Raw genomic sequence first — 22,972 nt, forward strand, 5'->3', positions numbered from 1 at the left:
CAGTTTTGAAAAAGAAAAAAGGGAGTGGTGGGGAACGACCCCTCAGAATATTTTCTCCTGAGACTAGTTTTCTACCCCAAATTAAGCCTAAGGTATGTTCTTGAGGTTCTTGTCTTCACAGAAAATAGAAAATGGCATTGGTTATAGTGTTCCTGACCTTTTTTTGCCTGGATGGTATGTTTAGGGTCATTTGCATGCATCTCTCCAAAAAGCACATTGTATAAACTTGTAAATTTTATCAGATGCTGTAAGTATTTTCCATATCGATTTGGTTGCAGCTGTCTTGGCCACCTGTAGTCGGTGCCAGAGTATTTTTGATAGTACTGCCCTCCTCCCCCTTTTGTGAGTTTCATTAAACAATTGGACCAAGCAAGCTTCTTAAGAGAGTTTTGTAGTCAGAATGTTTGGAGATAGGCTTGAAGCCAGTCAATCAAAATACTATTTCACTTTTCTGTTGTTTTGTCTTTTATATGTTTTTCCTCTTTAGCTTACTGCTGTTCAGTGGCAAAAGAAATTTCCTTGTCCTGTCCTGAGTAAAATGGAAAATTTAAGCAGCCATTGATCTAGTCAGAAGAGAATTATTTGAATTATTACTATGTCAGCTTTTTAGACGATACTGTGAAGATCAATAGCAGGATTCAGCTCTCCCTTGTGTCCATCTCTGCTAGTAGAAGTGTTAATAATGGCATGAAAATAGAGGTTAACACTTAAAGAAAAATGTTCCCTTCTTTTCCATAGTCTTTCTGTGTTGTAATTTCTTGCCAACCTCATAGTTCCTTTGTTGAATTAACAAAAACAATAGTTGGCTTATTGGTTTTAAATGTCTGTGCATTAATGCATTTCCAGATTAGACAGAGCTAGTATTCCTTTTCTTCTAAACTAAATTGTTGTTTTTTTCTTTTCTGTTCCCAATTCTCCAATCCTTCTTCCACTTCCATCCTTTCCCTGCCCCCATTTTCCCTCTAAAAATATCCTTAGGAATGACTTGCTGATGGTGTGCCGCCAGCTGAATATGGAGGAGTCTGTCGCAGAGATCATGCACCAGCTGGGAGCAGATGAAAATGGAAAAATTTCCTTCCAGGATTTTAGTCAGTGCCGCATGGAACTGGTACGAGAAATCAGGAAGGAGGAAGTGGAGCTTTCTGTGAAATCGGATGACTCTTGTAAAAAGAAAAAGTTAAGGGATAGGATAGCTTCCTGGCCAACTAGCAGCAATAACAGTTTAGGTAGGTATGACTTTTAAATATCCTGTTGGTGTAATTTAACGAAGGATAAATTCCAGGGGTTTTGTTACCAATTTTACTGGCATCAGGATTTCCCCTAAAGGGCTTTGTGAATATGCTGTGGCATAATTTTTTCATATATTAGAGTGCTGTTGTAACTGATGCAGTCTGGTCATCGGTATGTAGACTAGAATGTGTGCAGAACATCCTCTTCGAAAAACCTCTTCGAAAAGTTGCACAAGACAACTATTTTTCTTGAAAGGACAAGATCTGCAGAGCTCAGCTGGTGGCTGAAGATACAGTGAGCTCTTTGTTGCCTCTAAAGCCCAGACAGGTAGGTAGGTAGAAATACTAAAAATGAGGAGAGAGATAACCTTAGTCTCTTGTCTTTCAGATGTGATACACTGTAGGAATATGGATGTTTCTTGGATGCTTTAAAAATCATTCCACTTAGTTCAGGATCTTGAGTGCTGGAAGTGCCTTGTGATTTAGAGAATACAAAAATTCTCCTTTCCTTTTGCCCTCCCTCCACCCAGAAAAAAAAACCCCAAACCCAGACAACCTTGCTATGCCATCTACAGGAACATGGGATGTAGGGATGGAATGTCTGTGTTATTGAGTCCAGTCCTTGATAGCACTGTGATCAGTCGACATTAGATCAGAAATGTTAACACCTACAAAATGCTTCCTTTCACCCTGTAGGAGATGCAAGAGAGCAGAGGATACAACTTCTGTGGTCAAAATTCCTAAAATGCAAGGTACTATGGAAAAAGCTGGGGATGTTGTCAATGCTCTAGCTCCCTAGAGCAGCTGCATACTAGCTAAACATGACTGCTGGCCCATGATCTGGAATTGACCTACATCCATGCTTCAGAAGGCAGCCATCAGCCTCTGATTGTATGTAGAGCTGTGTCCCCTCAACCTTTCATTTAGACTACATGAGCCTAGATTTTTTTTTAAATACTTTTTTAATGAAAGATCCTTCATTAGTGATCCCAACAGTCTTTCTTTGCATGTGTCCTAAATTAAGTTAGGAATATTTTTTTACAGTCAAATATACTTCATGCATCTTCCTCAAGAGCTTGCTTGTCCACATTCTGGCTCCTCATGGAACTGACCTGTTGTCAGAGTCCAGTTCTCTCTGACCAGGTTCTTTTAGATATTCCAAGTGTGTAGGGTGTGCTGTTCAACATCAGATTTACTTATCTGAAGATAGTTGCTGTTACACGGTATTTCTGATTTAGTGAAGTGATACAAAACACACTGAAAACACAATACAAATATAAGTTACACATAGCAGAATATAGCAATTGCAATAGACAGTTCAATCACAGTACCAACGTGATTCCCAGTGTCTCTCTAATATGCCCACCATCATGACACAGAGCATCCCCAGTCTCATATGTGGGTTGAAGGTAGCTCAAGCCCATTGCTCTGTTTGAAATTGTTTTGTTAGTTGTTCATGTTTTTATAGTCTTTATGTTGGGCTGAGCCATGTATACACCTCCCCCGTGCTGGCCTGCCTAATTCAGGGAGACATTCACACTCTTTTAATGAACTCAGGGAGAAACACACCACTGATTGACTCAGCTGTTGATAGCTGTTTACCTAAAGCAAAGACCACCCTCGGGCCAGCTTGGTGTTGAGATCAAGTTGGCTTCTTTGCAAACAGCTGTGATCAGTAAAATCCTGCATTATTCCCTGAGTTTCATTGGCAAGTTACCCTGGCCCATCTCCTCTGAGCCTTCTTCCATGGTACAGGTTTACTGGTCAGTCACACCTGTCTTTATTTTTTCAGTAGTCAGTCTCCTAGAATGTAAAATTTGGCATGTGTTGGTTTTGGGGTTTGGTTTTGTGTTTGGGGTTTGTTTATTTATTTATTTATTGGGGGGTGGGTTTAGCATGTTATTCTCTCTCCTAGTAACTCTGCATGTGTTTTTGGCTGGTCATCTCAGCCATTCAAATTTTCCTTGTTTGCTTTGTAACCCTGGTGATTTCCTTATCCTCTTGCTTTTTAGATTGACTGCACTGCTCCCTCACCATCCCATCATCTCATGCTCATTGGCTTTTGGCTTGGCATAGCAAATCTGTTTCATAGCTCTGTTTATTCTCCATCTCATCTCTTTTACTGCTTCAGTCATATTTTGTCATAGAGGTATTTTGTTGTTAACATTTCCTCTGTTTATCCTTCTTTCATATATATTCTTGAATTGCAAGACGATTAACTCCGTAGTTTCTATGCCCATTTCTCCATCACTGTCTGTACTGTATCATCCTTGGGCTCAATTGTATTTCCAGCCCATGAATCTCTTTCAGGAGCTGTATCAGACAACAGTTAAGAACCAAGATCATGCCTAGTATCTTTTTTTACTGGGTTAAGGGTGGTGTGTGTTCCCTAGCTCATAAAATTATCTTCTGCCTCTGTTGCCTGTTTTTTCAATGCTGCCAGTGTTGTATTTTCCCGCAAAACAGAAAACTCTTCTGCCCTCAGACTGCTGTACAAAGTTTCCCTGTTTGCTGACCAGATTTCTAGCAACTTGGGGTTTAAAATCTTCTTTCTTAGACAGACCAGCCTAATAATTATGGTTTGTAATAATCAAGGCTAAAGACGGGTCTTAAGCTTTACCAGAGAAAGGTCTGCACTAGTCTCAAAATGTATCCCACAAAGAAATCCGTATTAATTGCTGCCAAAAAAGTCATACATGAACATTCAAAATTCTTAATGCATACAATTCAATCCCTACTGTTTTCTTCTATTTTCCAGTTCCTGTTAGTTGTACAAGAGTAATTTAATGCATTTTTAAAGTTGGTGAGTGAATTCATATTTCTTTTCATAACTTTTTTTTCAAAAGTTAAGTCCAGAAGACCTTTGAATTTCCTGCCTTGGTATATTTTGCTCTGTGCTGATGAAGCCTGACTATTTTACCGTACTGTGTTTTTAAACCTATGGGGAATTAATGTTTTTTGTACTTGTCCTGCCTTGACTCTTGCAGATTCTGTAAGACTTTTTAATAATTAGAGAACATATGGAGATGCTTCCCCATGTGAATACAATACAGGGTGGTAGGAAATAATAATAATGAGCCTTTAGAGTGCAACTGGTTTTTATTTGGTTGTAAAAGAAAACCATTGTGGCAGCACTGTTCAAGATGTTCTACAGATTTTTTTTTTTTTTTTAAAGAGTCAAGGAAACACCACTGTAATATATTTCTGTGATATAAACACTGCACAGAGTATGGACATAATGAGAGCTGAGGAATTATACTTGCAGTCAAGCTTGAATTAAAATCTGCATTTGCTTCCATGCCTTTCCTGTCTTTGGGGTCTCACGTATGTACTCACTAGCGATCAAAGAGTTGACTGTCTTGTATTGACTGTTTGCTATTGCTTTCCAAACATTGTTTAAGATGGGAGACATCATCAAACATATAAACTTGGTGGATATTCTTTTTGTGTGTATTTTTTTTTTTTTTTTCCAGAAAAAGAACAGTGTTTTTAATAAACATTATTTTCAAAGATAGTTTACAGGGCTTTTTCAAGGCTAATTTCTACGTAATGTGTCAGCTGCTGATAATCCTTGAAAGCTGTTATCATCTATCCATGTGGGGTGTATAAATTAAAAAATTTCAAAATTCATTAGACTGTCACTGAGTAGCGGGAGTCCTTCTGATCTGGAGCAAAGGAATCCAACCTCTGTCATGATATGTAATTGTGCAGAGATTAGCAGTCAGACGGCATTTTGTGCAGGCTTTTCTTGTGGCTGTTCATAATTTCTTAACAAAGAATGCAAAAACATATGCATATATATAAGTAAAAGATTATATTTGCTACCTATAATTTTTGCATTTCATTATAAAGAAAATAACTGGGAAAAAGGTCCGAAGAAAAATTACATCTAAATGACTATTGAACTTCATCTCACCCATCATTTTTTATTCTAATAGTTTTGCCCAACAAATGTTTCCACTCCTGTGTTTCCAGGTGGGATGCAGAAGTAAGGAAACCAGCTGACTATTTTAGTCAAGGTACAAGACTCAGGTTTATTAATACCCAGTCATACCTGTGCTCAGTAAGCCAAACCTGCCATCCCTATCTATGATCTTGACAATCAAATGAGTGTATAGATTTAAAAGTTTAATCTTTTATTCAATTGCATGAATAAAGACATTTTGCGAGTTATTAGAGTGATGCTTTTTGCTGCTTGGATATCAGCAACTGAAAGCTTTTATAATGTATTGTAGTTCTTACCCTACACTGTTACTGTCAATGGGAGCTTTAACAACAATTTGCAAGTAATAACCAGTAATTTTTCTGTAAGTGAAATGGAATGTGAACTCTGTTAATGTTCTTCTGACATTGTTTAAAATACAATAAAAATTAATAAATCACTTTTGAAAGTGTTGCTGGAATCTTGCAGTGACCATATGCTACCTGACTCTTTAATATATCATTTCAGTAGGAAATACAGGAAGAATGTCAGTTACTGATGAGATCTGTGGGTCCTATTTCCAGTTATGGAGACCAAAAGCCATGATAGGCACAATAAATCTGTGTGAATCATCTAGTGAGTGATGGAAGTGGATTGCTTGGTGAATGAGAGCCTATAATACAGCAGATCTACACCTCTCATGATTTAAGGCAGGAAGTTGCCTGAACAGTTGTGGCTTCTGTCAGGTTTGTCAGTGTTACATAGTTTTATATGTCTTATATAGAAACTAGAATTAGAATTATTTATATTGTATGTTGTATAGATTTGTCTAGCTCTTTACAGGTAATTAGCAAATTGCCATTTTTCCCATGATAAAAGTCTATTTCTAGTACCCATTGTTTTTGAGGATGAACAAGAAATTGTACTCTTTATTAATAATTCTTTCTTTAGAAAGGTGAATGGTTTCCTGTCCCACTGAAAGCTGCATGTACTTACTGATCTCTTTTCATATTCTAGATAAATAGTTATGAATACCAGAGTCCATAAGCAATCTTCGGCTGTAAGTTAGTAGTTAATTCATAGCCAACTCCTCTGTTCTCTTTACTGAAAGTAAGTCCCTTGAAAATTTGATATGATAATTTATTTACTTTGTGGATCAAGCATGAGAATTAGTCAAAGGAATAGCAGAAATTCAGCCTCAGATTAAACTTATTGGTAAAGTTGAGAGGCAGGCCAGTTGAGGCTGAAAAATCATTACATTTGCTTTGCATTAATTCCACATTTGATCTTAACTGCAAATAAATTTCTTTCAAGAAACTGATGCAGTGATTACGTTTATTTATGCTATATTTAATTTAAAACTACAGAGCTCATATGGACTCAAAGGTGTGCTGCAGATTTTCTTGAGATTTATAAGCAAAGTTTCACTTTAGATTTGTTTGACTGGAAAAGCTGTGAATATCTGCTATGCCAACTTTTACTACATGCAAACTTCATTAACTGTAAGTGATTCAGTTTATTACCTTTAAATGTTCATTTGATACCACCATCTTTGTGCAAAGCAACAGAATACAGGTAAATATTTTTTTTTTTTTTTTTAAGAAATGTAGAGTGCTAAGTTCTATGAGCCGCAGAATATATGAACCTGGATTTCGAAGGGATTTGTAATTGACAGTGGACTAATCTTATTAGAACTGCAATGTATGGTATATGTTAAACACTAGTAAATCTATGAAGCATGCGAGTCATCCCTGCAGAATGGGTTCTCTGGTATCTAATAGGGCAACAAACTTGGTAGAAGCTTTCTTATGGTTTGAATAATTGTAAAATGTAAGAATAGCTAATCTGCATTAGACCAGAGGTTATTCTGAAATGGTATCCTGTCTCTTAGCAAAGCAAATGGTTAGAGAAGATAATAGGAACTGGGTGAACACGTAACGATGCTTCCCTATTAAATTTCAGTTCAGGGACTTTGAACTAGAGATAGTTGCACTTATTCACACATGCATTGCCTCCCTCCTTCTGTAATACTGTCTTACAGGACTGAGTCTCTGAACCCATGCTGATCTTCAGCATTCGCCATGTCCTGCAGCCTGGAGTAGCACAGCGTACCCTCTTGTTGTACGAGGAACAAACTCTTTTTGCTTTGCTTCAATTTCCTGACCCCCTCCTTCAATATGTGTGTGTGGGGGTTCCGCCCCCCCGCCCCCCCCCCCAGTGTCTATTCAAGGTTGACCATTGCATCACATCGCATTGTTTTTCTCCGCAGGAGCACTAACAGAGTCTGTCATCTCCCTGCCTTCCATAGAATTTACAGGAATTTAGTATATTTGAGACTTTGACACCACTATCAAATGTCTTTGATATTACCAAATAACTTAAAAAATTGGAGGGAAGGGGGAGGACAGACAGACTGGTGGGCAGAGATGCCTATGGGGGAACACAGGAAGCTGCCCTTCTTGATAGCTGTGCTACCAGGAGTCAATAGAATGGTTGGCCCAGACACAAGCACGTAGCTAGAGTTGGCACCTTGTCCTTGGCCCTCTTAGCACCATGCAGCTCTACAGAGGACCACAGATCGGGCTTGTTCCAGTGGAACGTTACAGCTGTCCGTGCTTCTTGGTCAACGCCGGTGGCAAGACATGGAGCTGTGGCTTCCTCTATGGAGCGTGGAACTGGATTACAGCATCACTTTTGTCCCAGTTTATGCTATGTACACAAACTGTGATAAGCTTGAGAAACCAAAAGAGCGCAGCTGGGATTTTCATAGAGGCCGTGCTTCATTTGGCTCAGGGATAAGCACTGTGATACATCCCACTCTCTACTTTTTGTAAAACAAGAGTTGCTTTTCAGCACATTTCTCCTTACCCTCTCCTGACTTACGTGGTGACATGCTCTTCACCTGCCCACTCGTAATACCACCAGTGTAGGTCTGATGTACTATGGTTCATAAAACAGCAAGCAACAAAATGACAATGACAGACAACAAACTCAGGATGTTTTGTTTTTTTGTTTTGGTACACACAAATTGAAGTCAGATCCAAACTGAGATTGACTTGAGTGGAAGATAATCTGGAGGGGGAGCTGGTTGTTCACATATAGAGAAAATTGCCATATGAGGGAAAATGACTTTTTTAAAAAGTACAGTGCATACAGTACAAATACTGTACTTGGAAGGTATGTTGGAACTTCACCTAGCCTCTGTATCATTTCCGGTTTTATGTGCCCTTTTTCCTTATTTTTTCCTCCTTTCCTTATATACCCCTTTGGACTAGAGATCAATAATTTCCAGGGAAAAAAGGATTATTGTCTCCCTTACTGTAAACTTCAAATGAAATATTAGATTGAGTTCCTGAGTACAATGCAGTTGTTAGCCATCAGTGTTCTGCCAAAATTTAGTTTGGTAATTAAACAACACTGGGCTCTAGGGGACCTGGGTTTCTAGACTGTTGATAAGTCATTCTCATCTTCAATTTCTTGTGTCTGAATAGAGGAAATGGTTGTTGTGTCTCAATGATAATCTTAAATAATTTCAGATTCAAGGACAGGTGTATGAAGGTGTCATGGATAGCGTGCTGCTTTTTGTTTTCTGTTTCATCATTTCCTTTATGGCCAATGCCAGTCAGCTGGCAAATACTGAAACCACAATAGTTTACACACATGCATTTCTACAGTAATTGAAATAAATTTGAGGAAGGGCATTTGACGGAAATTCCACAAGCATTTGTTAATATGCATGGCTTAGGCTACTGGTTTAAGAAGCCCAGCTTCTTCATCCACAAAGCTGTGTTTCATGACTGGGAAATTGTAATGAGAAGAACTTTTTCTTTCACTAGACACTTCACTAAATGCTTCACTTTCTCAAGACTTTATAAGGAATGAGTTACCTGATACAAACCTTGATTGTCTACTTTATGATTTTGTTCTCGGCAAGCTCATTCTTTTATCTGTCCAATTTTTGCGTAGGCATTCAGTTTATTTTTCTTAAGATTTTAAGTAGTTTTTGTACCTGGTAAAAATCTGCTTAGAAAAATACATCATGGAATGTAAAAAATCAAAACACAAAAGCCTAAAAAAAGAGATGTTAGCATTGCTTTAGTGTCCTGGTTTCAGCTGGGATAGTTACTTTTCTTCTTAGTAGCTGGTATGGGGCTACGTTTTGGGTTTGTGCCGAGAACAGTGTTGATAACCCAGGGCTGTTGTCGTTACTGCTGAGCAGTGCTCACACAGAGTCCAGGCCTTTTCTGCTTCTCAGCCCACCCCACCAGCGAGCAGGCTGGGGGTGCACAAGAAGTTGGGAGGGGACACGGCCGGGACAGCTGACCCCAACTGACCACAGGGATATTCCACACCATATGGCGTCATGCTCAGCAAATAGAGCTGAGGGAAGAAGGAGGGGGACATTCAGACTGATGGCGTTTGTCTTCCCAAGTCTTTCCCGGAGATGGCTGAACACCGGCCTGCCGGTGGGAAGTGCTGAGTGAATTCCTTGGTTTGCCTTGCTTGTGTGCGTGGCTTTTGCTTTACCTATTAAAGCGTCTTTATCTCAACCCACGAGTTGTCTCACTTTTACTCTTCTGATTCTCTCCCCCATCCTGCCATGGGGGGAGTGAGCGAGCAGCTGTGTGGGGCTTAGTTGCTGGCTGGGGTTAAACCACAATGTTTAGCAAGTGAGAGTGCTGGTTAAGTTGTAAACTGTTCTAATTTCTTTAAAGTTGCATTTAAGTATTTCCCAGTTTTACTCTATAGGTATACCTATAGTGAGTCTGGCAGCACAAAATGCCACAATTCCTGAATTGTGAATGTACCAATATTGAGCATACTTCAGTGAACCTGAAATATGGTTCAGGTTTTGTGATGATTTTAAGAAACATACCAGTAGAAAATGAAAATGTTATAACTGTAGTTCAGGGACACAGGGGAGATGAAGCGTGAGCTGACTGCACTTGGTGTACATACTACACTTATGATACACACCTAAAACTGTGCATGAGCCTTCAGTGGGCACTGAGAAACATAATTGGTGAAGATTTATTTTACAGAATTATGTCTACAAGAGAATTCTTGTCTGTTGTGAGTATTAGTTTTATATGTTCTCAAAGGCAAAGAATTTTACTCTTTGAATCAAATCTTGACTTCTCTTTCCGTTTATTCTTTGTCATATTTTCATGCCAAAAACATTACGCTCTGTTAGGTCATTTGCTTGATACTGAGGAGTATTTCTGTGATCTCTGTAATGCTATCAAGCATGTGCATTGTATTGTATGTTCCTAGTACTAGTAAAGGCATATAGAATGCTGCTCATATTCTTTCAAAGTATACTTTCTTGTCTTGGCATAATATTGAAGTGTTCTGAAGCTTTTTGTTCTTTGGGGGGTTTAGAAAACACTAAATCTAAACAAAAATTATCAAAGATGCATTTTTGTAAGAAGTCCGAGGCTTTTCTTCTTTAGAGCAAAAATGATTGATTTGGTTCAATTTTCCTCTTAGATCTAATTTCATGAAACAAATTTCTCCCATGGAGTAAGTTGCCTTAGTTAGTCAGGGGTGTAGCTGTAGCTTCCTTCCTTTAGAGCTTGTTATCCTCACTTCCAGTCCTAGTGAGGAAAGGGCTGAAATAACATAGACCAACACAGTATCTTCTATGCAGTGTTCATCAGACTGGATAAGGGTATGGTGGGAGGAACAAAACCTAGATAGTGATCCCACAGACCCTTGTCTTGGAGATTCACCATTTCGCATAACTGCTTCTCCCATAGCAAATTACTTCCTTCTAGGTCACTGGAGAAGAGTTCCAAAAGGTTCTGATGAGAACCTTCTCCAGGACTGAATGCTGAGTTGAGAATGCATTTAAAAATTATGCCTCTGCACACTTTTTTTTTACACCCCCCCCCAAACCTCTTTTATTCTGAATTCTCCCAGAACTTGTAATAGATGTTTAACAGACAGCTTTCTGTATTTTTAAATGAACATTCTTACCCACCTTTGTATGTGAGGATCAGTTATTATCATCACTCTGTTGCCATGCTGTCTTTCATACTGTTTTGTCATCTGATGCAAAATAATAAATAGGTTTTAAAGTGTGTTTTTTCTTCAATAGGAAAGAGTTACTCTAGCTGACAGGCTTCAGGCATGTAGCAGGTGGTAACCATGGACAGTGAAGCTGGAGCCTTCGGTCTTTGATTCCTGTATGGCAGTGGTTCCATGCCTTGCATGGAGCCTCTTGTGGTTATCTTGTGGTTTTAAGTAGGTTCTATTCCAGACATAAGCAGTTCTACCAGAAGGTTTTTGTGAACAAAAAAGCTGTCCCTGCTTCCTCATTAGTTTCTTATAACTCTTCCAGGAAAAGTATCACAGGCAGCAGGATGTGAGAGAAAACACTTGTTTTCTAATGTGTTATGGAGAACATTGGTTTTACAGAGACATGTGATGTTATGTAGAAAACAATGGAAATAGTTTTGATAAGCTCTAAATATAACTTTATAATTTTCACTTCTCTAGTCAGGTTGGCTTAGTATAAAGTTGATCCTTCATTGGAGCATAGCTTCTTTTCAGTTGTTATGATTTACTGTACTTCATACGTTTCTTGAGCAATCAGAGCTCTCTTCAACTTCTAAATTTTCTTTAAAGTTGGCCCTTGTAATTTTTGCATCAGCTTATGGGAGCTGAATGTCTGAATGTCCGAAGACTTATTCTCCATTCCTCTTGGTTTCCTGCCCTACCCCCCATTTATTATAGCTAGGCCCACTCCTGGACATCTTATTCAGCTGACTACTAAGTGCAAAATGACCATTCTTTGTTAGTTTTGTATGTTTTTTCCTTCAGTCCATGGTGCTGTTACCTCCAAAACCATTTTTACTGAAGTTAGTAGGTAGCTTTGAAATGACTAGTGCTTTTTGCGAATCTCCCTCTTGCCTTCATTGAATAATAGAATAAGCGTTCAAAATTCCCTGTTTTTGATAGGTTGTCACATTTTAACTGTTGAATGAAAGATTAGCAAAAAAAAAAAGCTGAAAAATAGCCATTCTTCTGGTAAGATAAAGCTTTTGGAATACAGAAGGATTGTCTTCAGGTAGTCAATCTGAATTTTGAATGTTGAACAAAATGGAAGTGGAAAAGAGAGGAACTGTCTGGCTCGCCTGAGGAAACTGCAAAGTCACTGATTGCCTAAATCTATAACCTGTTTATGCCTATTGGGTGGTCTGGTGTGTGAAATGAGATGGTAGAATCAGGTGGACCGTATCTGCAGGAATTGTTGTATACAAGTAGTAAGGCATGAAGAAAATGTTTTAAAGTAGTTATGCAACTTCTGATTACAAAATCATGGCTGATTGAAACAGGTTTTGAGACCAGAGGCTAACACTGAACTGAGAGGACTTGACACTGCCCACTCAGCAGTAAAATCACCCTATTCTAGAACAAAATTTCTCCCAGAAGCTGTGAGCTGTGCCCAGTGCACATATAAATCATATTCTGTGTTAAACATCGGGATTTCCTCAAATAAGTTTAAGTAGCTAAATGTCACTGTTGCCTTATGGAAAACAGTGATCAGACTTCAGGTCTCTGCTGTTAAGACTCTCCTCATTGTGTGAGGTGTAGCTATGTGACCTAGAGGCTGGTTGTGCTGATAGTGTATTACATTGTCAGCTGTCTTCATGTCTGCCATTCTTAAGCCGGACTCATTTGAGAAGCTGATGCAGGGCTAATCTTACAGTACCTCACTTTTCCTGATATCCTAGATCCTTTCAGCAACTAATACATCTTCAGTACCCTGCCATCTTGATGGGTTATCTTTCCTACTCTATGAGCAAAGATGAAAACACATAATGCTTGGTCCATCAGCATAGCCTGGTAAAGTTAACCTTTACCAAACCAAAAAGCCTGGCTGTATGGGTAGAATTGCAGTTATGGTAGGCACCTGCTTCTCTGTTGCAGAATACAAGCCTTCTAGGCAGAAGATTAACTGCTAGTAGAGAAGGTGAAATGCTATTTTCTTTCAGGTCAGCATGGTAGGGTGACACCAGTACCAGAACACAGACCTCTGTGCTGTTACTGAGAGCTTTGCAGGTGATAAAGGAAGATTAAGCTATCAAGAAGTCTCAATGCAGATGGGCAAGGTGTCCTATCATAACGATATTTGTCAAGGGAATTGATTATAAAGTTCCTTTAAACAGCTTTGGTACAATTCACCAACTGAAATTTTATCTGTGATTATGGAACCTTGTATGTGTATGTGTCATCAAATTAATCTGTCCTTTGTTTTTCTTAAATGTGACATCATATGTCAAAGGTTAAATAATTGTAAATTGTAAGGAAATAAGTAAGAGCTGGGGCTAACTAAATGAACAGGAAAACCTGCAGAAGACAAAATCTTCAAATAAATGTTTCAGACAAGATCTAGGTTGCCCTGCTGTTATTGACCTGACTAGTACTAATGGATCCACGTACACTCAGATGCTCCACTCCTCTACTCTGCAAAAGGCTAGAAACAAAAAGGTACTGAATGTTTGCTATAACATGAGTTTCACCCAAAATTAATTACAGGTTAAGACAGGCAAGTGGTAGTAGTGCTAGGAAGGCAATTAAAGGAATACTTGTGTAGAAGCATGTCTAGAATCAGAAGCTTTTATACTTTTAGAGAAGTCTCATGTATCTATTAATTCCAAAAAGGATTGGTTCATTTGTCTTACTCTGGAATTGGAATGTTACTTATATAATTTGGAAACAATTACATGCTTTAATAGTACTTGGCTGATATAAATATTGTGTAACTAATTTTTTTTCTTCTGCTTAGTCATCAATTTTCCAGCATGCTTTTTACCTGGGAATTTTCATGATAATAATTTTCTTTCATTTAATACAGAAATTTCATGTTTCGTATGATTGTAAGGAGGTGTAGAGCAACAGGGAAAACTACTATGGGATGTGTGTGGTTCTGTAAAGACTAATTCTTAAACACAGATTTGGGAACTACAGATTCCTAGTTACCAGGTCAGCTATGAGCTTTTGGTGTGCCATCATACCTAATGATTCCTTCTTTCTGATTACTGCTGTAAGGGCAAGAGTTGTGTGTTAATTACAGCAACATAGAAGAGTTGTATGTCAATTCCTGACTGAATTTTCAGTTACAACTGAAATCTCAGTTTTGACACCTCCACAGTTTCCCTGCAGAGGTGAGACTTGAAAGGTGCATGACCCACGAGGACAGCATCTTAACAGCCAGAGTTTTTGAATCTGTTGGGAAAATAGTGGGCAAATTTAGAGATTGGGGTTAAGCCCAAAGTAAAATACTGGAAATGCCTTCCTTTGTAACAGTCATCTCTCCTTGCATTTTTAGTATGTTTTAAATTAGGAGTACAGAGTTGAACTTTTAAGAAAACTTGGGTTAAAAATACAGTCACAACACAGTCATAAAAAATCAATCTCTCTTGGATCCATCTGTAACTGACAGGTGACTTCTGAGCCAGCTGAATGTTCCAAGTGCTTCCAATCTGATAGCAGATGGTGCAATCTATGAAGGCCACTTGGGTCTTCAGCAAAGCTACTGTTAATTGAATGAATGTGAAAGCTCTTCTGCAGAACAATGTCGTTCGAGTAGTAGAAATCTAGTGCACGTGCTCTGTTGAAATATGTGCTACATTTAGCTCTGTTTTACAGAGGAGGAGTATCAATCTGACATAACCAGCTCTCCTAATTCTGTGGCTGTGCTTGTGCTGATAGAGTTGTTCCCCACACTCTTTTCAAGCCCAGGAGATAGCAGAACTGATCCCCTGTCTCCCTCAGGCTCCTGAGACATTTCTGCTGCTCAGCTCTGTGGGCTGCTGCCTTTTTTTTTTTTTTTTTTTTTGCTGTACGGTGTACTGTAGCCACAAAAGGGCAGAGATACCTAACACTGTGCATAGTCAGTCATCGCAGTACACTGCGCACAATGTAAAATACTGCTGCTAGCAGTGTCCTAGTTCAGCTCTGTTGGAGAGCTTGTAGCATGTAGCTAGATTAAGTATGGTGGTGCATGCTCTTGGTGTAAAAGTAATTGAATTAATCTTTAATCATTACCTGTGGTAATGAATCATGTTAATTATATTAGTATAAAATGTAATTCTTTTTTTGTCTTGTGTTATTTTCTACTTACATGTTTAAAGACTGGCATATTGTCATTACGGTAAGACAGGGAAACTATCTCTGAGTTTCCTAAGTTGGTTTATCATGCATAACTGCTTTACAGGGTGTTAAGGTGTTGACCTAAACCTACAGTTTAGTTGCTGTCTTGCTTCCCTTCTGGCTGGTTTTCTATTTTCACTTTTGCAGCTTCAACTTTCTTGGCAAGGGGGAGGCATTCTCCTAATAGTTCATTACATAGTTTATTGTTTCTCCCTGGCATTGTACTGAATAAGTAATAACCACTGATTAGTAAATGCCCACTTAGAATGGTAATGAATATTTGAGAGAGAGAACTAGTTCATAAAAAGGAAAATACTAATACGACGGCATTACAGACAATTACTTACAGTTTGATGATTGCATGGTGGATTTAGAGTTTTGCTCTGGTCTGTAGCTCTGGATTCTGTTCTGACTTTTCTATTAACTTAGAATGTGTGCTTGGACAAGTCACTTAATTGTTTTTAATCTTCATTATGCTACATATGAAATTTTACAGTGCTGCCCAGGGTTATTAAATAATCTAATGTCTACCGTGGAATGTTTTGCCATAGGAAATTGTTGAGCCTAAAACATAACAATATTTTAAAAGGAGTGGGACAGTTGTATGGGAAGCAGAAGTGCCCAGGGATGAAGTAGTTACTGATAAAATAAGAACATTTTGTTAAATTTGTTTTAGGGTTTAAGCCTGTCCCTGGCTGTAGAGAATTGGAAGGGTTGTATATGGAGAAACAGCAACCCTACAGCTTCACAATACAGAAATTTTCTCTGAAGTGTTCATTGTTTGCCACTAGCTACATGATCATATTCTTGCACTGATTTGTAATGAGACACCTTGTGATTGATGTGTCTCTAAAACTTGAACTGAAACAAGCAATCCTGAGAAAATAAGAAAGGCAGTGCTGACATAAAAAGTGATGAACTATACTGCTAAAAGATTCACTTATTGTGTTGGTATTCAATAAATAAAAAGAGTTGAATTATGGTTTTCCTCTTTTGTTCTCTGATCAGTGCTGCTTTTCAATCTGAACACAATAAATGACGCTTATTCAGTGGTCCTTAGCTATTGTAAATTATGCTGGTTTTACTCTATACCGAATAATGCATGCAAATGCTTTTATTTTTCCTTCTGGATCTTGTAATTTAGTAAATCATCTGTGCATTGAAAATGTTACTACTTTTTTTTTCTGGCATTGTCAGCATGTGCAAGATGAGGAGTAATGGTGGTGGACCTGTTTGCTTTTTTTCTTTCTGGAAAGACAAGCAAGCTTATTCATGTGTCAACAGTGCGCCCTGGCAGGCAAAAGGGCCAACCCTGTCCTGGGGTGCATCAAGCACAGCCCAGCCAGCTGGTCGAGGGGGGTGATTGTCCCACTCTACGCTGCACTGGGGCGGCCCCACCTCGAGTCCCATGTGCAGTTTGGGGCACCGCAATATCAGAAGGACATTAAGATATCAGTGTCCAGAGGAGGGCGACCAAGATGGAGAAAGGCCTCGAGGGCAAGACAGGAGGAGCGGCTGAGGGCATCTGGCTTGTTCAGCCTGCAGAAGAGAAGCCTGAGGGGTGACCTCCTCGCAGTCTACAACGTCCTCAACGGGGGCAGCGGAGGGGGAGATGCTGATCTCCCCTCTCTGGTGACCAGCGATAGGACACGAGGAGATGGAATGAAGCTGCATCAGGGGAATTCAGATTGGTCATTAGGAAAAGGTTCTTCACTGAGAGGGTGGTCTGTCACTGGAACAGGCTCCCCAGGGAGGTGGTCACTGTACTGAGCCTGTCCGAGTGCAAGGAGCGTCTGGATGATGCTCTTAGTCATATGGTTTAGTTTTAGGTAGTCCTGCAGGGAGCAGGGAGTTGGACTCGATGATCCTTATGGGTCTCTTCCAACTTGAGATATTCTGTGATTCTATGTGTTCTTTACACACAGTCCATACTAGAATATTTTTCTATTTCTGCATTTTAGGTGCCTTATCAGGAGCCAGAGAAAGCTGGGAGTATGATTCAGGAGCAAGAGACCTTCAGAGTCCAGACCTTCAGAGTCATTTTACGCTACAAAAGGTGATGGAGTATGGTGGAAGCAATGTGACTCAACAGGCTGCTCTGCAAAGACTTCTAGTTCAGGCCTCAAATTTTAGCAGCTCTGTTGGAGGAAGCTACTTAGAACTTGCCAACACTGTAAGTTCATTTTGCCTCTTTTTTTAAGTTTTGTAAAATTTTTTTCTTTTCTGTTTTTCCAAAGAACCATATTAATTCCAGCCTTAGAGCCTTTGAGCCTTCATGGAAACAATGCCACGCTGCTGTTGCCTTTCATTTACCAGAAAAACGATGTGATTTTAGCAGCTGGTAGGTGTATAGGATTTCCAAAGGTTGTGTAACAAAGTTTCATCAAAAAGAGTAGGAGTCTCTGAAGAGCCAAACTGAAGTTCTTAATTTGTACAATTTAACGGAAAAGTTGTGTCTGAAAACTTCCTATCAATTAATTTTTTCAAGTATGGTGTCAGGTTGTTCAGAAGTGTTGTGCAGAAAAAGTCTTCCCCTGTTACTTCATTATTGCCTACTAAATTGTTTGACAATTGTTTTAAAGCCTTGGTGTGCTAGCACTGTGATTTTTTTATTTCTACAGGCAAGATCTATTCTCTGTTGTAAAAAAACCCACGTAACTATTGAAGGAGTAGGGCATTATTTTTTGCTTCCCCAAAAGTGTATTGGGATCAAGTTTGTGTTTTAATTTTAAGCCAGACATGTTATAAAAGACCACTCATTTTGTAGCAAGTTTCTGATTTGTGTTGCACAGGAATTTAAGTGGAGAAGTAAAAGATGCTAAAATGAAAGTGAAAAGTTTCTCATTTTTAAAATGACTGTTTATTGGCATGCTTGACTTTGCTGAAATAGATTCCTAGTTCACAGTACCATAGGATAATTCAAGCTGTAAGGGAACCTCAGGAGGTCATCTAGTCCAACATGCTCGTCAAGGCATAATATCTAATGGAAGTGATTACTGGCAACAGGAAAATCAACTTATTTAAGCTGCATTATTTGAAAAGAAAATTATGAAAAATATTCTGAAAGTGTTTTCAAAAGCCTTCTATGTTTTTTTTTTAAGTTCCTGAACATGAGCTGATACAGGACCTAAAGTTCCCATATGCAGAGTAAAAATATGTAGATATTAAAACTTATATAAGGGAGAAAAGAGTTCAAGGAAGTTGACAGCTCCTTAAAGGAATTGTGTCCTCGTTTTCCCTAGGAAGGATAGTAAAGGATCAGCTGTGATAAATCATAAACTCTTTGATCTTCAAAGCTGGAAATAGCAGAAAACAAGCAGGCACACATGTATTATGAAGAGGGTAAGATGGAGGACCTGGGAAATTATAGGCCAGTTAGCAGCTTATTTATACGTTCCAGTAGTTTCCTGGAAATGTGGGCAATTTTAAATAAGAGAGAACATGTAGATTTGTAAAATAACAATCACATCCATCCAATCTAGTATCTCCTTTAACAGAATGGTGGACTTCAGAGATAGAAGAGAAGCAGTAGATGTTGTGTTTCTCCAGTAAGACATCTGACCCTGCCTTGAGTAATGTCATCATCAAGGCAAGAAACATCATTTAAATGTAACTACTAATAGTTGGATATTGAACTGATTTGAAAATAGTGAGGCATTGGTTTTTTGAATGTTTCTTGAGTTCTCTTCTGTCGTGTGTTCTCTGATTTGTATGAAAACACTGCCAAACTCAAATGAAACAAGTACTTCCCCACATGGAAAACTGATCTCACAATAATTCATTAAAAAGGTGCAAGTGTAGGTCTAAGGAAGATAGTGAGTGAATCAACATAGATTTTCCTGTTCAGTTATACATGTTTCATAGCCTTGACTGACTTGCTTAAAAATTATGATTTTGGAAAGACATGAGCTGTTTCACATTTGATTATTTTAAAGGATGCAGAATGCACTTCAAAAGAAGTTTAAGTACAGCTGCTTAAGACCAATATAGCTGAGCAAAAAGAGTGGCTTGCATACTTTTGTTTCTGGATTAGGAACTGTGAGTTGCTGTGTCCTTTTTGGATCTGGAGTTCATTCAGGTTTCAAGGTGGGTGGGTACTAATATGTCCTCTGTCTATGTTCCTGGCTGACGGTGGTTCAGAATTGATGGGCTTTGGTAACCTGTTGTACATTTGCAAATACGAAGACAGGTGTACAGTGTTATTCAAGAATGCACAGTGTGAAAGCTACTGCATTGCTATGACATGTAAAAATCTTAAAAATAAAAATGCTGAAGGCTCCTAAGGAAGAAAGATCCCTCGGTATTATGACTTTCTTTTCATTCCCATCTCTAAATTCCTTCTATGCTTACTGTCATGAAAGATGCCCAATCTTTGTTTTAACAAGCATCTGTTATACTTCTGCTTGCAAATATTCTGTTCTTTCAAGCCATAGTAGAATCAGCAGTCTCTCATTTATATGTAGATGAATACAATAAGATCTCCATTTGACTCCTGCTGAGCATTGGTGTCCTGGGTCATATGTAAATTTTTGCTTTGCCTTTATTAAAATGGAGCGAGAAAGGAATGGGAGAAAATTGAGAGAATGGTTTACTTTGTTTTTCACTATTTACATTTATTCCCTTTACACAGTTCTTAATGCTGAGGGGCATGCTCACTGCAGTCTAAATTTAGACTCTCTAAAGACATAAACACAGCCTTCTTAGAGCTGTGATTTAATATGGGTACTTCCTTCTCTGTCTCTTTCTCAGATTGTTTTACCTAACTGCATTTGCTACAATGACAAGCCAAGCTGCTGCCTTGCATTCATTCTCAGAAATGACAGATCTCAGCTTTCACATTTTTATGGGTTGAATCCAGCAAACTTTTCCAGTTGTACACAAGGAGTTGGGCAGACTCCTTTGTACTGTAAGTAGGATTACTTCAAAAAACCTGATGGATGTTTAATAACTGCGTTTCTTCCTTTCGGGAGTTGATTGTATTTCTTTTTGTAAAGCTGTGTAGTAGAAGGAGAAAGATTTAAAAACAGACTCTGTGGACATTTCTCTTTGGAACTCTAAATGCTCCTAAAGTTAACCAAAGAGGTTTATCTTCTTCAGAGTGCTTAAGAAAAAGCAGAGCAGAGCCTTTCTGTGTCATCCTGCTCCCAGATGAGCTGTTCCTGGCAGCTTCTCCCAAATGCATCTATACAGGCCATATGGATACACTCTTGAAAGCAATGGTTTTTACATTTCTTTCTAGATGTTTGGACTTTAGACTCAGAGGTCTAACAAAGTAACTATTGTATGGGTGAATATAAATCAGTTAGGTGCTTTCTGGTTAAAGTCATATGATTGTTTTTGTCTCAGCACCTTGAAGTGCTTTTCCCTATTGGAGTGTCAATTCTTGTTACTTGATTTCCTGTTTTGCTTTCTTCTTTTCTGTCTTCTTTCAAAAGAAGACAGACTCCTTTTGATTTTAAACTGTGCAGTCAGGCTAAAGACATGCCTGTGGTGATTATGTACTACTACAGCATAGATTATACTCCTCAGTCAATACAGATGGTCTCCATACTGCCCTTAACATTTAAGTTTTGCATTTGCAAAAGTGAAATGAACATTAGTCCGCTATCACTTTGCTTAGTTTTTATACAGTAATTTTATAAATGCATTTTTTGAAATCCTGTGAATGTACAGCTCTACAGAGCTTTATAAAAACATAATACCTGCTCTGAAGCATTATTCCTATTCCTTCACAGGAGCAATGCTTCTTTTTAAAAAGTGCTGTTTGAAATTTAACCATTCATACTCACTGCATATGTTTTTATCTACGCATTTCACATCTTTCTGCTGTGTTTTGGTTTATTAACACATGTTCAGATTCAGCTTTTATTTCACCTGAATAATTTATTCTGTAGTCTTTATAGGGTGTGTAACGCTTTCAGTGTTTTTCAGATTCAGATTTTTACACCTAAGTATTAAGAACACATTTCTCTTTATAGCTCTTCACCTTGGTACCAATATTTATGACTAACATATTAACCCTCGTGACCTGTCACCACTTACTGATGATGTATTTACCTGTTCGTGCCAGTAGGTTAAATACTACTAGCAAATATCTCTGATGGGAACCCTTGTATGTGTTCCAAATGTAATCATTTATGAGCTTGGTTTGTATTGCATTGGGATGTAAATAATTCAGATATTCTTCGTGGATAGAAAAGAATTCAAGCATTTCAAAGGATTTCTTTGTGTGTGTGCATGTTTGGGAGTGGTTTTTTATTTGTACTTTAATCTTCAAAGTTGGACAAGGATCACTAATGTGGATAGTCATATAACTGTAGTGAAATAGCTGATTCGTGTAGTGTCATATCTGTTCACTTCCCAGGCGGCCATGCGATCTTGATGTGTTCCCTGCAGTGCTATCAGGAGGGATAGCACTCTGTTGTAGGAGCTGAAGTATTGCTGTTCTCTGAAAACATCGCACGGGACAGCATCTCAATATGATAGGCATATTTCACATTAGAATGCCAGTGAAGTTTAATAAGCTGAAGCAATGAGATTTGGATATGTTTAATTCCCTTTTCATATTCTCCTTGCATGTGATTAAAATAGACTAGATTATTATTTTTTTTAGTAGAATTGTGCATATAAATGCTAATACGTGTCTGTGTGCTTGCTATTAGTTTCTGATGCCTTAATTTAGTGTTAGTTTAAGATTAATGTATTTGTTGTGACAAGTAGCTACATTTACATAAGTAAACCCGATTGGGATTGTTTCTTTTGCCATCATGATAACATGTCATACCTCTGTTCTTTTAGCTCTAAATAACTCTGGTTTGCTGAGAAAGTCTCTGCACAAAAATCTTACATTTTTAAAATGTGACCCCAAGCATGCTGATATATGGGGGTTTTTAACTATCGAGTCCCTGGACTGGTATGGACCAGGATCCTTTAATCTTTGATTTTTCCTTCCAAAGATGTTCCAGCTCTATTGGAAGCTGTTTGACCACAGCTTCCTTGTCAGACCCCTTTTGGTTGAAAACATTTAGAAAGATTTGATGAGGGTATGGTTGACTTGCAGAGGGGAAGAGTACAGCTGTATTTTTGAGAATAGTGTGGTACAATTTCTTCATAACCACTTGCTTTCAGAAGCCTGTGTAGCTCTTTCCTCCTCAAAGAAATCATGCAAGTACCACCGATGTGGTTTTTCTTACTAACTCAGAGAGAAGGGCATATTTACAGAGTTGCCAGCATCGCTTCCTGCAGCATCTTGTTGTTCTGGCCAATAACTAAGCAGGCATAATCCTGCTTTATCTTGTTCAGGGCTATCAATGCAAGATGCATGTGTCTAGGTAGGAGGGCATTGGCACAGATTGCTCCACCTGCCAAATCTGCACTTCTCATCTTACAAGGAGCTGGTTTTGGAATGTCTCCATCAAGAACAAAACAGAAAGCTAATGCAGCAAGATCCATAATGCATCTTCTTGTAACTACTCTGGTACATGCTCTTCCTCAGCTACTGCTGTCTGATTTGCATGTGTGTGTACCTCGTTTGGAGGTACTAAAGATTTTGTTGAGCTTGGGAATGGACCATTTTGATTGTGCATCTGTGTGACAGGTGTCCTGGTTTCAGCTGGGATAGAGTTAATTGTTTTCCTAGTAGCTGGTACAGTGCTATGTT

The 22,972-nt window shown here is 38.5% G+C and overlaps 1 protein-coding gene across 1 annotated transcript; it reads left to right on the forward strand.

Annotated features, from left to right (window-relative positions):
- Positions 1 to 982: 982 nt before the first annotated feature.
- LOC104836744 lies at positions 983 to 22,849 on the forward strand (the record flags this gene model as incomplete). Its single annotated transcript, XM_010575466.1, has 4 exons — positions 983 to 1,226; positions 17,274 to 17,485; positions 17,550 to 17,653; positions 22,615 to 22,849. Coding segments are annotated over exons 1-4 (786 nt in total), but the record flags the coding sequence as incomplete, so codon positions are not given.
- Positions 22,850 to 22,972: the final 123 nt, after the last annotated feature.

This window comes from Haliaeetus leucocephalus, unplaced genomic scaffold (assembly GCF_000737465.1).
Source record: "Haliaeetus leucocephalus isolate CR32 unplaced genomic scaffold, Haliaeetus_leucocephalus-4.0 Scaffold477, whole genome shotgun sequence".
Lineage (NCBI taxonomy): Eukaryota > Metazoa > Chordata > Aves > Accipitriformes > Accipitridae > Haliaeetus > Haliaeetus leucocephalus.